Source organism: Aphis gossypii, chromosome X (genome assembly GCF_020184175.1).
Source record: "Aphis gossypii isolate Hap1 chromosome X, ASM2018417v2, whole genome shotgun sequence".
NCBI lineage: Eukaryota > Metazoa > Arthropoda > Insecta > Hemiptera > Aphididae > Aphis > Aphis gossypii.
This window is the reverse complement of record NC_065533.1, coordinates 50,638,991-50,655,611: the sequence shown is the minus strand read 5'-3', so window position 1 is coordinate 50,655,611 and position 16,621 is coordinate 50,638,991. Positions and strand designations below refer to the sequence as shown.

General features: G+C 25.9%; 1 protein-coding gene across 3 annotated transcripts; it reads right to left on the bottom strand.

Annotated features, from left to right (window-relative positions):
* Nucleotides 1–235: 235 nt before the first annotated feature.
* LOC114128391 (zinc finger protein ubi-d4) lies at nucleotides 236–15,099 on the bottom strand. 3 transcript variants are annotated; one of them, XM_027992902.2, is made up of 11 exons: nucleotides 14,603–15,099; nucleotides 11,770–11,879; nucleotides 11,483–11,671; nucleotides 11,206–11,387; nucleotides 10,932–11,105; nucleotides 8,570–8,654; nucleotides 7,607–7,843; nucleotides 1,187–1,389; nucleotides 989–1,124; nucleotides 816–928; nucleotides 236–747 (listed from the first exon to the last, which is right to left on the bottom strand). In XM_027992902.2, the coding sequence occupies exons 1-11, from the start codon at nucleotides 14,650–14,652 to the stop codon at nucleotides 619–621; spliced, it is 1,608 nt and encodes a 535-aa protein (XP_027848703.2). In that variant the 5' UTR covers nucleotides 14,653–15,099; the 3' UTR covers nucleotides 236–618. The 3 variants fall into 3 exon arrangements, with proteins under 3 accessions (XP_027848703.2, XP_027848704.2, XP_027848705.2); XM_027992903.2 differs by having other exon boundaries at nucleotides 7,655–7,843; nucleotides 14,603–15,098; XM_027992904.2 differs by lacking the exon at nucleotides 7,607–7,843 and having other exon boundaries at nucleotides 14,603–15,097.
* Between the last annotated feature and the right edge of the window lie 1,522 nt (nucleotides 15,100–16,621).

Genomic DNA, 16,621 nt, shown 5'->3' with positions numbered 1-16,621 from the left:
CAAATAATTAGATGCTTATTATATGTACTGTCAATAGTAATTTAATACAAACAAGTTAAACAGAAATTATATTTGCTTTTAATTATTTATTAATTAAGATCATCATTTCACCTATACATAATGACAATATTAAAAATATAGGTTTTGTATTTTGTGTCTTATTCTTAATCACAAATGGAAAATACAATCAAATTGATTACTTTTAATAGTTGAATAAAAATAAATAAATAATAAATGAACTGTAGAAACAAATACATTTAATCATTCAATATTGAAAAAAATCACTTATTACAGTAAATTACACACAATGGTTTAAAAAAAGTAAAAATAATAATAAAAATAATAGACTCAAAACATATTGATGGAAAAATTATAATTTGAACTCATTTATATAAACCAAATTTGGCAATTATAAAATTATAAAAAAGTATGATTACAATAAAAAAAAACTTAAACTATATAATACTGATTGACCCTAAATATCTAGTGATCAATGGTTGAACTCAATTACATTTAGTAAACACGTCTTATGGAATATAATTTGGTTAACTATTCAAGATGACATTTATACAGCTCAAAGGTTGATAAGATAAAAAAAGTTTTTTCTTAAGTTAGGCATTATTTTGAATGGAATTCTTTAATGCATAATTTACAACTCCAACAACCTTCAGGTGGTGATGTAAGTGGTGGCGTTAAGCAATATACATGATAACCACGGTCACAATCGTCACAAAACAAAAGTTGATCCTATTAATGAACAAAAAATTTTTTAGCTTTTAAAATAATTTTATTAATTATAAAAATATTATTCTTACATCATTATCAGATGTTCCACAAATTGAACAACATTTGCACTCGATGCACTGCCAACGATATTTTCCAACAGAAATTATCATATTTGCGGTAAATTGAAGACATGTTGGATGGCCTACAAAATATAAAAAGTTCAGTATATATTTTAACAAAATAAAATGTAAGTCACTTTTACCTGAACGACCACAGTCCGAACAAGAAATCAATATTTCTGGTTGACCAGATTTATTTGATACTTCATCGCCCAAACAAAAATCACAATATGGTGATGGATTTGCAGATTTATTGCCAGATTTATTTTTAGTATATCCCTAAAATAGAATAATAATTATAATACTTATATATATTTAAATTTTATACAATTAATTATTACTTCTCTTGAAACCGCTTTGTTATGTGATGTTTTTGCTGGAGTAGTAGTTGATGGAAAAGTTGAACTTGCAGTGCTTGAGGCTGCTTCATTTGGGTTCAATGTCGCCAGCGGAGAATTGTTTTGGTGATTTGACATTCTAGCAGAAACCCGTTTTGAGTGAGGAGCAGGAGAAGCCACCGGAGTATTGTTGCTGCCTGAAGGACCTGAAACATATTACCATTGATTCGGTCCAATTGTACCTTGACCAAACCGTGCATTTGGGTCTACAAATCACAATGCATACTTCAAATAGTCTTGTAGTAGGGAAGTAATTATTCCCAGAGGTGTGATGCACTGCAACTTGCACAGTTAATTTTTATTCCCTACTCTTATAATTTATTATTATTTATATAAAAATAATAATAAAACAATAATATAATATAATATAATATAATATAATATAATAATATAATACTATGACTAAATAAAACCAGCTGAAAAACTTAACTATACTAAATATAACTACCAAAATAAATATAAAGCTATTTTATCACGTTTCTCTGTCATCAATCAACATATTATTTAAATATTAATACACAATATACACAATTAATGTAGTAATGAAAATATAATATTACAAATATTTCAACAGTGGTGTTTAACGTTTTCATACTGCTGTTTAAAGTTTAAAAACTTTAATTTATTACAAATTCAAATAAAATATTTCATTACTAATTTATTGTAATTGTAGTACAATCATTAATAAGTATGAAATAATTATTCTAAAAAAAATACATAATATTTAATATTTAGACACTTTAGGAAGAAAGAGAAGGATAACTATAAAAAATAAAACAATAATTATTTATAACTTAATGGTTTATTTAGATTAAACAATTTGTTATACATAACCCAAAACATGTCCATAATACAGCACCCTTGCCTTAATGAATTATATGGACTTAAAATAATCAGAGAATAACTCGGAACTGAACACAAAGGGACAATTTCCAATTTTAAGACAACTGTATGATGTAAGATAATAAACTTAGTTATTTATCTTAACTAAAAAGATATGTGTTTGAAATAATTATTTTATACTACACAAGTTTGAATATACTATTTAAAATAAAGTGAAAATTAAACTCTGAGCCTACGACGAGTCATCTTAAAAATGGATTTTGTTCAATGAATTATGATTGACCAAACATAATTTCATTTATTTAAAAACAATTGATGATAAATTCATATTCATTACTCATAAAATATGTTTACTCAAAATTAATTACTAGCAGGTACGCAGACAATTGTGTTAAAAACAAAAACATATTATGATGTGGTATATATATAAATATATTTATGATTTTAATTACTGTTAAAGTATTTGAATAACTAAAAATTGTAACATGAAAAATTTAATTATATACTATAAATATAGAAATAAAACTGATTAATTATGTTTCTTAATCACAAACATTCATCTAAATTATATTATAATTGATTGGTTTTTTTCTCATAAAAAATAGATGAATTAAAATCACTTGTTGAAATAAAATGTGACCAATTGATAAAAATACAATTTATAATATTAATGATGTAGGTCTGGCAAATTATATTTCAATAAAATGAAATATTTACTTTAAAACTTATTTTTACTTTATAGACTGTACATATTATTCAAAAATGTATGCAAAAATAGGTCCCATTTAAATATTTGTATTATCAACAGTTAAAGTATATATATATTTTTTTAATTTTAATAATTTGGACTGAAGTAAATGATAATTAAAAAAAAAATATACCTAAGATATTTTATAGGTAATAAGTTTAATTCATTATTTAGATAATTATAAATTAATTTGACAAAAGTTGTACTATTCAATACGTAAATATAAATTTCAGAAATGATTAAATCAAAAATAAATAAAATTGTAAAAAAACCAACTAGAGAAAACAAATATTGTTTAAATAAACAACAAGTAATTTATTTTTTGGATTTAGGAAATATTCATGTTTTATTTTATAAATTAGAAGAAATTGTTTTATGAATAAGTCAATTTAAAAAGGAAACTTGTGTTTAACAGATTTGTCTGCATCTTTAAAAAAAAATAAAAATCACATTTGTTTGCTTTAAATTATATAAAATTGCTTGTAGATGTTTATAAATAGTCAATAAGATATATTAATTTTATTGCTTAAGTTCCGATTAAAGATTTTTAAATTTTAATTGTTTCAAGTTGAACCAACAAAAATTTTCAAAGAATTCAAGTATAATGTAACATAATAAAATAAAAAAAATTCCGGTACTAAATAAATAATATAATATACTTTATAACATTTTAACTCTTATGAAAAACTAAGCATCTCATATGCTCTAACGACGATAACATTATTAAAGAACTCACTATATTATGATTTTCTAACTTGCCAATAAATAATAAATAGATGTATCATGTTGTAAATTGAAAATAAATAAGTCAACTGCCTAGTTAAATGATTGGTGTAGTTATAAAATATCACAATTTTTTTTTTTTTTTTTTAGAATTTACACAATTATAAATTACATAATTATCTATATATTATAATAAATTAAAATTCATATTTGACTGTACAATGGAGGGAAGCTCATGATTTGTCCCAGATTATTTGTGTAATACTGAATTTATAATGTGCTACATATTAAGCATTTATATGCTGATTTAACATGTTTCATAATAAGGCAATAATTATTTAGTAGTACACAAGGAAATATTTATACAAAACATCTATACTAAGTGATTTAATTCAGTACAATATAGGGTTAAAATTCACTAAAATAAGTAGGAATGTCTGATGTCCACAAAAAATAAAATAAAAAAAAAAAACATTTAATTTTAACAAAATAAAACAAATTATAGCTATTAGAGTATTCTATGCTATTGTGATGTTATTATTTTGGTTTAAGGACCGTGGTTAAGTCACTGCCACCAGCATTATTATAATGATAATGTTGCCATAAATTGATGTACACAAGGTATGGCCCAGACCTTCACCACTAAACCCATAAATAATATTTTCTGTCATTTGGGACGTCTGCCACCTCCATCTTATCCTTCAAACAAAAACAAACAAAAAGAGGGGCTTTATTTTATTTTTATTCCTTGAAAATTAATTATGAAATATATGTTTTTGTTTAACGTCACATTCAAGCGCATATGCACTCGCCACACATGCATACACAGAGCTGGGACAAATCATGATTTAAATTTGAAAACAATTTGTACTAATGAGACAAACAAACCAATCATCAACGGACAACGAAATATTTTGATTAAAATAATGAGTTAAATCCTAAATCAATTTGTAATCATTACTAAGGATTATCAAAGTCGCTGGTAAAGCATTGTCGTTTTAAAAGTCGATAACTTTTCGAAACATTGATGGTTCGAAGAGACGGAGCTTAAAATCACAACCCCTTATCCATATAACCAAAGAGGCTTTAATATTACAAGTTCACTTAACACTTGTATTAAAGTCTTTTTGATTTTAATTCATGCCCAGCTCTGCATATAAATGAGAGGTACAGGGAAAACATCCTAAATCTATAAAATGTTGAAAAACCATTAAAATTTTCCCAATATATTATTAAATAAATCAAATAACTTTAATGTTATAATAATATAAAATAATATGTGTATTGGGAATAATTTAACAATATTGCTAAATATTTTTAATGAACACAATACATGAATTAATAATATTTTATGTTCATCATTAATATTACTAGTTTCCATGTACCCCTCATAATATGTATACTGTTGATTATGTTGTTAATAAGCACAAATTACAACATAGTACAAAGTACAAACTACATAGAAAAATTAAATACTAGTTCTAAACTTTTTTGTTTGTGGCATAAAACGACTAACGCTTACCAAATTTAAATTACATTATTTCTGTGTATGATTATATTAATTGCCTTAGATTTAATTTAATACTTATAAATACCAATAATAGTCCACAAATTAAGTGTTTGGATAATACAATATTCATAAATATATAGTAGTCATATAAAATACAACTAAAAATAAATTTAAAAGCAAGTCATACTTGAGTTTGTTGAACTATAAAGCCAATCAAAAAATAATAATATATATATATATTGAAAAATAGGTGGTATTATTATGGGATTCAATATAATTATTTACTATTTAGTTCAGGTAACATAATTAGTACCATTGAACTTTTATACGTTGTTTTAAATTAAACTAAAAAATAACTGAATATTATTTTAAAATTCAACATCAAATCTTAAGCAATTAAAAATTTTAATTAAGTATGTCAACATTACAGTTTAATGCATTTAATAGCATTCACATGCAGTAAAATTTCAAGGTGGTATTTAATTTATAAATACAAAGTGGATAAAGACTCAATAAAATCCAGCTTCAAACTTATGGCCTTAATTTACTTCACACTACTAATAGAAATGCAATACTGTTATTACAATGCTCAAGAAGTCTATATTCATTGTAAGCAAAAACTTTTTATAATAATTTACTAAATACAAATTCAATAGAAAATAATTGTGACACTCATAAGGGCTAATCACTTAAAACGAGTATTGGACTATGATCTATACTCAGATTGCATAACATAAACAATATGAATAGAAAGGAAACCCACTGGTAAACAACTAAGAGAGTTATTGCATGCAAAGCAAAAAGCATAAAATATTTTATTTTATTTCAATTTATGAAAATTGGTTTATAAAAAAATTATAAATTTTTAGGTAATTAAAAAAAAAAAAAAATTAGAAAAAACTAATAATACACTTGCAATTTTGAGATTATTCGGTGAATAGTAGATATTTGAGTTAACATTCGGATATAATTTGTTCATTGAAAATTAATTTTAATTCTACTTAAATTAAAACATTTTAATATGAAGTTCAACCCACTTCGCTGTATTCATCAAATAAATTTGTAACATAGCAAACTCAGTGTAGCAATTCATGTTTATATTTTATATCAAAAATATATTAATATTTTTTGATATCAGTGTGAATTAATTTATTATATTGTTATTTAAAACTTGAAGACAAAAATATTATCGGTGTTAGTATGTCAGTTTTTTTATGATAATTCTGCTTTTGAGCAAGTTATGAGCATTTATAAACTGCATACTTTTTTTAGTAAGTCACTAAAAAATCAAAACATCATAAAAACCTACATTTAAACACAGATAAAATTGTTATCATTAAGTTTCATAATAAGTCAATTCACTTTAATATTATTAATAACTAACAAAGCAAAATGTGAACTGCTAATCATGGATTTGCTATGTTATGCATTTATACAACAAAAACAATAAATGCAAGTGTAGCATCCTTTAAAGAATAAATTTTTTTTTTATTGCTTCATGTACCGTTTAGGTACTAACAGTTTCTACTAAAACTCTCCTCTTAAGATAGAAAAAAATTAAACCATTATTATTAAATATTCTATTATCATTGAATAATCAAATAATTAGAAAATTTAACATTGAAAAATAAATAAATGAATCTAAACTGAAAACATAAGTCCAAGTACATTAAAATAAAAAATTTGATCAAAATATTACTTAAATAAGATCAATAATTAATGAAAAACTACTAATTAGTAATTTATTTATACAACTATTAATTAAAATAGCAATTTTTTAAATTCAATTAACACTTGTCTTGTATGGATATGAATGTAATATTCATGCAAACAGATTAAAAAAAAATTGGTTAGTTTGTTCAATCTAACATATTAACTTCAAATATTTTAAAACTTCTAACAATAATAGTTTAAACAACCTATTTATATTTATAATGTTAAATATTTCCTATCATAGTAAAAATAAACCATTTTTTAAATTACTTTTGCAAAATAAATAAAATTTTATGAAATTTTAACATTACACTTTTATATACAATTAATAAATTTACCAATTACATAGTTTGATTGGCTTAAGTTGCAACCTAGACTAACCTAGGATACATTTGTTGTAAACATATATATTTGACATGGTCATAATCATGTTTTTGAGTTCCTCTAAACTATAACATAATTGAATGTCTGCAACAATCTTGCAAAAATTATTCCAGACAAACGTATCTTTGGTCTAGATGCGACTTTAGAATAAAAATCTTTAAAAAATATTTTAGTGTTTTTTATTAATTCAGTTGTTTATACTTTCTCTATAGTCTGATTTAATAGTTTAAATTAAAAAAACAATTTTATGTTAAAGATAATAAAGAAAATGCGGTAAAAATTATTTGATTCTAATCAGATTTCAACATCGACAATTTTTTTTAGATGTTTTGATTATATTAATTTTTTTTTTAAATCAATAAGAAAAATAGTATAACAAAAGCCAGGGCTAAAGAGCGTGCAGCCAGAAGAATGTTTTAATTTTAAGCGATTTAGTGATTACCAGGGGCATTAAGGAAGGTGACATAACTGTCCTGGAATTTGCTCCAACCTGTTGTAGTTTGTTGTTGTTCAAATGGTTGAGACTGTTGTGTTTGTGGAGACACAGGGGTTGATACTAAACCACTCTCTTGGCTGGCCTCTTCATCTGCTACAGGTATATTGGCAGCAGGTTTTTCCTTGTGTGAATGAGTGTAATGATAAGTAAGACCAGGTCGAGTCTTGTAACGAGCTCCACATACTGAAACATTAGCATACGCTAACACCCTCATACAGCCGGAATAATGGTCACGACAAACAAAAACACTCAAACGCAAACAAGTTAAACTAGAGTACTAACACGGCGTGACAACCGCAATACAAATTACAAAATCATAAAAAAAAAATCCAAGTAGATATAAAATAATAAGTCTTTAAAATAAATTAAGGAAAGAAATATTTTTACATAAATAAAACACCATATTTAAGTAAAAAGAATGAAATGTTTATAAAATAAATGTAACATTTCTAAAAAATAAATTTTTAACTCTTTTTTTTTATTGCTCAGCCCAAAATACTGTTAAGGATAATAACTATAAAAACTTGTTTATGAACTTTTAGACCCTTAAGACTAATATTTAAAATCTTTTTAGTTAGAAATTTTAATAATAATTCTTAGTTTAAAGTTACAATAAATTCAAGTTCTTATTTTATTATACCTGCCTAAAATAAAAGTATGTATCATATTTGTATGAATAATACCACCTCATTGTGCTTTACTAACACACATGCATTATGGTATAGTATGCTCATTTGACATAATTGAAATAATTAGGGTAAAAATAAATGCAATAATTTATTGCAAGTTAATATTTAGGTTATGGTAAAGTTTGTGCACGACTATAAAAAATGTTAAAACCACAATAGGTAATAAAAATGACTTAAATAGCATTAACCAAATATAACACAAATGCAAAAATGTACTTACGGTCGCATGCATATGGTTTATCAGGATCTTGAAGATCAATGAAACCACTCATTCCTTTCTTTCTTCCTCTTCCAGATGTTGAACCCTTTATAATAACAAAAAGTTTAAAATATTAACAATTGATCATGCCATTTTGTCAAAATTAAAATACAATTTATATTTATTTATAATTGTTAAATTATTAATTGATCAAATTATTTTGATTAATATCAAAACATGATATAACATAATTGTATTCAATATATAAGTAAAAATTAAAGGAAAGTACTATACATTTGAAAATATATAGAAAAAAAATCATTTAAATTGAGAATATTTTAAATAGCTTAAGTAATATGATAAATATAAATCTGTTCCCTTCGCTGTATACTAATTGAATCTCTACACCCGAAGGGAAAAAAATAATATGCTAATTGAGTCCCTATACCTAAAGAGAAAAAAATATGGTAATTGAGTCCCGGGTATAAACGGGATATATGCTAATTGAGTCTGGGGTTAGGAAACTAATAGTATACAAATTGAGTCCGAGAATTATTTTGAGTAAAATATAAAATCAACGTATATAAAAATTAGAAAAAGAAAAAGATCAAAATATTAAAACATACAAGAAATTATATAAAAGAAAAAGAAATTTAACATCAAATGCAGCTGTTGCAATTAAACACAATAACTAGATTTGAATATATACAATGCTTATCTCACACATTTTTAACCATACCTGTAGAATTTTTTTTTTTTATTTGACGGGACTCAGTCTTAAAACATAGACTCAATTAGTTTTGTTCCTAAAATTTCACTGGGCTCAATTTGTCATAAAAGATTTTACTGGGACTGAGTTCGTATGCAGCTGTTCTCTACTTGTAATAACTAACTATTAAAACAATAATCATTTTATTCTATTCAAAGCTAAATTATGAACATGTAAATGCATAGAAATCATAATAATTTTTAAAGTAATATTTAAAATTTTTGCAAATCAACAATTTAGACTACTGAGTGTGTATGGAGAAAATAATTTTTTTAACAAAATAAAAATACTTGGAACAAATTACTAAATATTTTTGTCATTTTATTCAAGTTTGATACAAGTCCCTTCATACATCTGGTTAGGTTAGGTTAGGTTTGCTAAAAAAAGAATTTAAACATTATAGTTTTAGATTCTGAATGGAGTGAGGAATGTATTGATTTTACAATGTTTTTTTTTTATTGTGTGTGTATACACCATAACTTGTTGAAATAATGTTTCAATTTAAAACTTCAGAAGTGGTCTCCGATGTCAAAGTAAATATTTTTGGTACACTATAAAGGTCAAAGTAAGAATTTTCCAGTAGTTTTCAAAAAAATGAAAATTTTCACCAAATGTTTATAATAGTGTTATACTGTTATCTATATACAGTTACATTTTCAAAATATTATTGCTTTTTGAGCTATTTATAAATAAATGAAATTTTTCTAAGTTTTTTTTTATAACGTTGATAAAAAAAATTAAAAATTGCAACATTTACAAGCAATTTTGTAGTTGAAAATTCATAATTTTTTTTGTATTTATTAGTACCTAGTTAAAAATTTAATATAAGATTTTCCATAAGTTGGGCTTATAATAATTATAAAAGTAGTTGAGCTTTGGCCAACTAATGTTAAGTTTAAATTTTTACGAATTTCAAAATGCACGAGTAAAGTAGGTAACGATTTACTATCAAATAATTTAAGATTTTTTTTATAGTTCAAAATGACTAGTCGTAGAAATTTGAAACATACACCAGTTGTTTAAATTGTCATTTCCTGTACATGATTTAATTTTGAGGTACTCAGTATTACAAAACAAAACAACCTAATAGCCTAGGCTGACAAATCATCTCCTTTTAGAATCGTTTTTTGCATCCGTCATACAATGTTACATATTATTACATTAAAATTTAACACATAGTGACCTACTCTATGTCAAAGACACTCAATATCTACTATTCAGTAAAGAATTAAACACTTGACTACCCTTTTTTATTTTAAAATAGACAAAAAAATGTTTTGTTTGGTAACACATTGCAGGAATACTATAAAATAAAACTCATAACATAACTAAGTTAGATGGATGGATACAAAATAAATATGGTCAATGAATATTTACAAATAAGTGGAAGTTAATTAACTCTCAAGTAAAGGTAACTTTAATACTTAAGTTTTTTCATAAATGAAAATATTTTATTAATACTTTTCATAAATGTTTAAGTTGAATTATTTTTTATTATGATAAAATTGGAAAAGTTGATATTTTTTGTTAAGTTTACCTAACAGTTACTCATTTCATATAATATATTTTATACTATTAATATTTACTTATTGTCAATTATTAATATTATATTACTTTTGTACTGCGGCGACCACTTGTACTTTCATTATTCGTACTGTTACGACCAGGCTTTCCGCCTTTTCGTCTTTTTCGTTTAGTGTAACTTTCTTCATAATCATAATCTGAATCTGCATCAGGTTCTTCAAATCCTTCGATTTCTTGCATTTCAAATTCATCATAATACCATTCCTTAAACACAGAAATAATATTGTCAATAAAAAATGAGTTTCTTCCTGATTTTCTAAATTATTTACTATCATAATCTAGGACAAATTTTTTTTATACTTACTGAAGATACTTTAGTGTTTGAACTGTTTTGGTTAGTCTGATCATCTTTTGATACTATAGTATTTGTTCCAAGGCTATCTTTACTATCTTCATTGTTTGAAATTGCATTTTGACTATCCCCAGTATGCAAATCAATATTAAATGAATTAGTTCCATCTCCAGAATCACCACCACTTGCTAAACCTTTTAATTAAAATAATTAAAGATGGTAAATAATTTATCACATTACATTACACATTATTTCACAAATAAAATTAATATGGGTAATATTGACTAACCAGATTCTTTACGTCTTCCAGAATTGAATACAGAGGAATTTACAGAACTGGTATTGCAGGTATTTAACAAATATTGTCTTCTTTTCTTCTTCCATCTTTTGGAAGGATATGTATAAACTTGACCATTACTTAACCCGGGCATACGTTGTCGTTCCAGCATTAATAGACTTGAATGTGTTTGAGCAACACCTAATAAATAAGTATCATAATTAAAATAGATTGAATGAATAATAAACATTTTTAACAGAATGATTATAAAACCATATACTATATTATTTTATAAGTACCTGTTTGAGTATCTAAAAATGGCATTCTTAATCGTCGTTCAATACATAATCTTGTATTATAATTCACAGAATTCTCAACAGCTTCCCGGTATGATAAATCATTAATAAAACTAAAATAATAAACAGAGTACTGTATTAGAAATAATAAATTCTTATTTTCATAAGTTATCATTAAACTATTTTTTTATAACATAATAACAACTAACTGTAGATAGATATTTTGAAAAATATATCTGATATGTACTTAAGTTCTTGAGATTAATTAAATTCTTGTTTTAGTTAAATATATTAAAGATCGTACCAAGGGGTTTATGACAGGTGCCTGTGCACCGGGTGCCATAACCACTAAGGGCGACAACAGCTTTTTTATAATCTAAGTAAAATTACTAAAAGTTATCCATACTAATTGATCGGCAATCATCCTACTGATTGAAAAATAATGTTCACTTATCACTTTGATGATTCATAATTTTCACTAGCAAATGACAATGAAATTGCATTTCAAAAGTTAAGACACTAAGGATATAATTTGTTTTTATTTTTAGTCTTGGTATTAACTTTTTTCAAAAATGACAATGTCATTGATCGTAATTAACAATAATATACTATATAATTATTGTTACTTGATAGTTGTTAAAATTTATGTAATGAAATAAACAAATGTTGACTGGAACGAGTTGTATGATTATATTTTGAAACCATTATCTTTCTAGTAGCATACAGATTATACAGATTTGGTAAATTTTTATAGTTCAACTTGGCAAGTCGCGTAAAATGTATAATAATTATTACTACTACTACTTTTGTCAATACAATATACAAAAAAACATACCTATATTTAAAAAAGGTAAATAGTAAATCTAATATATTTCTTTTTCTCCTCGATTAATTTAGACTCCATTTAAGTATAAAAATATTTTATAGTATGGGTGGGGGTGCTAAAAATGATTCTTGCCACCTGGCACTGATCATGTCACGGCATAGTATATATTAGATACCTATTAACCACCAATTTATGACAAAGATGATTTATATATAATTTAGATTACCAAAGATTTCTAGTAGTGTTAAAATTAAAAATACCATTAAGTAATGTAATCATGCAAATTAATTTTAGTTATACAAGATAAGAATGGAAAACATTGATCCTTCTATATCAAAACATTTGATACAAGGTATATTAGCTGGTATAAATATTTTACATCAGATTTAAAAATTCAATACAATTGTATTTATTTGTGAACCAAGTAAATGTTAAACAGTAAGAAGTTTTATCTAAAGATAAATTTATAATATTCATACTAATTTACTATCATTAATGTAGATATGGATATAAAAATGATACGTGATAATATTATGTACATAATTATTATCATAAATAAAATAATATCATTGTTATTTACAATTTATTATTATCAATTAATTAAATTCCTTTCTTTTAAAGAGGACTTTTGAATTTTGCATTGTCATCTTTAATAATTCAGTAAATTAACTTGTTGACTTATTAGGTAACATATTTTAATTTTTAAGTAAGTTATAAGTTTATAACTAAAATATAAAAATCTATGAAGAGAATACAGCTAAAGATTATGTTCCTTACTCCAAGTTTCAAAATTAATAGCTCCATTCATTCTAATATTAAGCAAATAATACAAAACTGTAATTTCTGAAAGTATATTGTAGTATAGTAGTATTATATAATTTTAATGCATAATATGAATTATATTATACTATGAGTTAGTAACATGAAGACACAACACATTTGAGAATGGCATTCTTCTAAAGGACATCACAACACTAATTTTTCTTTTTCAATTTTAAGTTTATTGATGTATTATTGTAGTCAACACAATGAAAAATGTTTTGGTAAAAATTCAAAGTTAAAAAAATGATTATTCAATGAGATAATGAAAATTGATGAATAGCCATGTGATAGCCATGAGCTGATGACTGAGCAGCCACACATGTTATAAGCGTAAAAACATGATTTTAATAACTTAAAATAGTATTATTTTTCATTATCCTAAGTATATTTCTATGCTTAAGACGATGGTATGATTTAAAATTGAATATATTTTGTTGTTGCATAAATATTATAAATTATAATTTAGTAAAATGAATGAACCAAATTTTACAAAATGTACAATATTAGTTTTATCTACAATGAAAAAATTAGAAAGTATATCTAAATTATAATTACATCAGTGTTATAAACACAAAAAAAAACACCTCGAAAAACACTTAAGGTTACATAAACATTTTTTTTTTTTTAATATTATATTTAACGATTGAAATCATTACGTTAATCTTAACACTTTAGACGTAAAACATATGCCGCTATTCTGACTTAGGCTCTATGACGTTACATACATATTTTCAAACGTCTGTATCTCATTGAATAATTAGTGTGCAAGTGTGAAAGCCATGCCATATTTCTTAGACAATGACATACTTAAAATCTAAGCAAACTTGTTTTTAGTATTGTGATTTCCTTTAATTAGAAATCAAAAAGTATTAGGTACTGTTTAGTATCCTACATAATAAGATAATTATAATATTATGTATTATAATAAAGTTAATTATCTTTTGGATATTAATTGTATAAATAAATTGTAAGCAATATAATATTTTAGTATTGTTAGAGTAGGTAGCGGTTATTAGGAGAAGAAAAAAAGGTCAAGACAGTAGTTGTACTATGAACAACGCCGTGTACACAAACACTCGTTGACAACACCGACACACTTCGATGGACGTTTAGAACGTTTCGTGCGGTAAAAACACGGACTTTGCAGAAAACAAAATCTCGAGAGAAACGGAACGCGATATAGCTTACCAGGAGACGCTTTTCACGAAGTTGGGTTTAATCTCGACGACTGCCGCCATGGCGATGTTGTTCTGTCCCGGAGTGATTGCCACCACGACGCGTTACGACAGCGACATATGTGTGTTGACGGTAGCCGGACCGGACGTTCGGTACAGACCGGATCGCGGACGTTTGTTGACAATGGCGGGCGTGCAGAGGACTGCACGCGAACGTGAAAATCGACGGATGAGAGACGCGGTCACGCAATCTCTAGAACGATTGATGATCGATCGTCGTCGTCGTCGTCCGTCGAACACGGGAAGAACGGAAACGCGACAAAACCGAACGATCGGTGGGAGTGAGTGGGAGACGAGAGTGGTGTGTACGTCGGACGCCGAGCGATGGCGTTATTGGCCGTTTAATGTAATGCAGGGCGTACCGTTGGCACGACGTTCGGGCAGGCGTCGGCTTCCTGCGGATCGATCGGCGTCGACGGCGTCCGAGTCTGCGTAAGTAGTGTACAGCAGCTGCGTCCGCGTCCGTTGTGACGCGGCGTACCAACATGACGTAAAAGATGCACGACTCCGTCGTTGCGAACGGAACGTCGTCGTCGTCGTCGTCGTCCGTGCGTGCGTGCAATCTACCTCCAACGAAACACGGCCAACTGTCGACCTGTCCTGTTTTCGTGTTCTCGGTCGCCGCTAGCTCGCCGTCGTCGTCGTCGTCTCTGCCACCTTACCTCCTCGGACCTCGTACAGCACATAATATGATTATTATAATTATTTATAAACACACAGTAGTAGTTGTTATTGTCGAAGGGCTTTTTATAATATGAAAAATACCTACTTACCCGTACAAAGAAATCGGTAGGTGAAATAAGAAAAAAATGTTTACGATTGAACATCGTAAACGTTTAACTGCAGGGATTTAATGGATGGCTCAGTAAAAATGTTGATTGAGCCAAAATGTACCTATGTGGCCCGGATGGCGCCAGGTATAATGTTTTCAACACATTATTAATTTTATAATAAAATATAGATAAAGCGAAGTAGCCAGTAGGAGGTAGATAATAAATAAGTTTAATATTATGTTACACGATTTCACAAAAAATATTTAAGTTTTATTCATTCAAAAGGTAAAACATAATTTTAATTTTAAATAAGCGTTTGAACTGATTGAGTTTAAAATTTTGACGAAATCGGATGTTCAAATGAAGAGTATAGATCGATATTTTTACCTAATGAATTTTCCTAAATCGATTTTTATTGTAGGTATTTTGTTTGAATTCAAAAAACAATAAACTTACACATTAGAAATATCTTACAAAGTTACAACTTTCAACTTGTTCTATCTATTTACGTATAACGTGTATATTATTACTGATCTATATAGTTTTATATAAGTACTTAATATAATTTGTATTTCAAATATTTTGACTAATTTATTATAAGCTGTAAATAGCTATTGATACCGACTATGAAACTTATTCAGAATACCTAAATAATGATTAAATATTAATGATAATTATTAACTTAATTAGTAACTTATATTTAACCGTGCTTGTAATTTTAAATAATTAAATAAAGTTAGTAAACTATATATTAAATGTATTTTTATTTTAAAATTAATAAGTATCAACTTAATAAAATTTTGAAAGGAAAAACGTCATAAAACCCAATATAATTTTTTAAGAGAGAAAATTTTAATGTAGAATCTTAATAATAATGATACATAATATATAATATATATATATACTAGCTGAACCAGTATACACTTCGTTGTCCTTTAAAAATGCCAATTTTATAATATGATTCAAACTTTGTTTAATTTGTTATTTAATATTCGGTTTAACGGTATTTAAAACTTAAACATTTTCATTGACCATTTTAAATCCCAAAAAACTTGTGCAAGCACCACTTTAAAATGCAAATTTTGTAAAATGCTTTCTAATATAAGAAAGCAATAACACATTAAATTGTTGGTTCGAATGAACGAATGTACCGTGTGAATTGCAAGCCTCGATATATAATTGTTCAGGCTCTACATTTA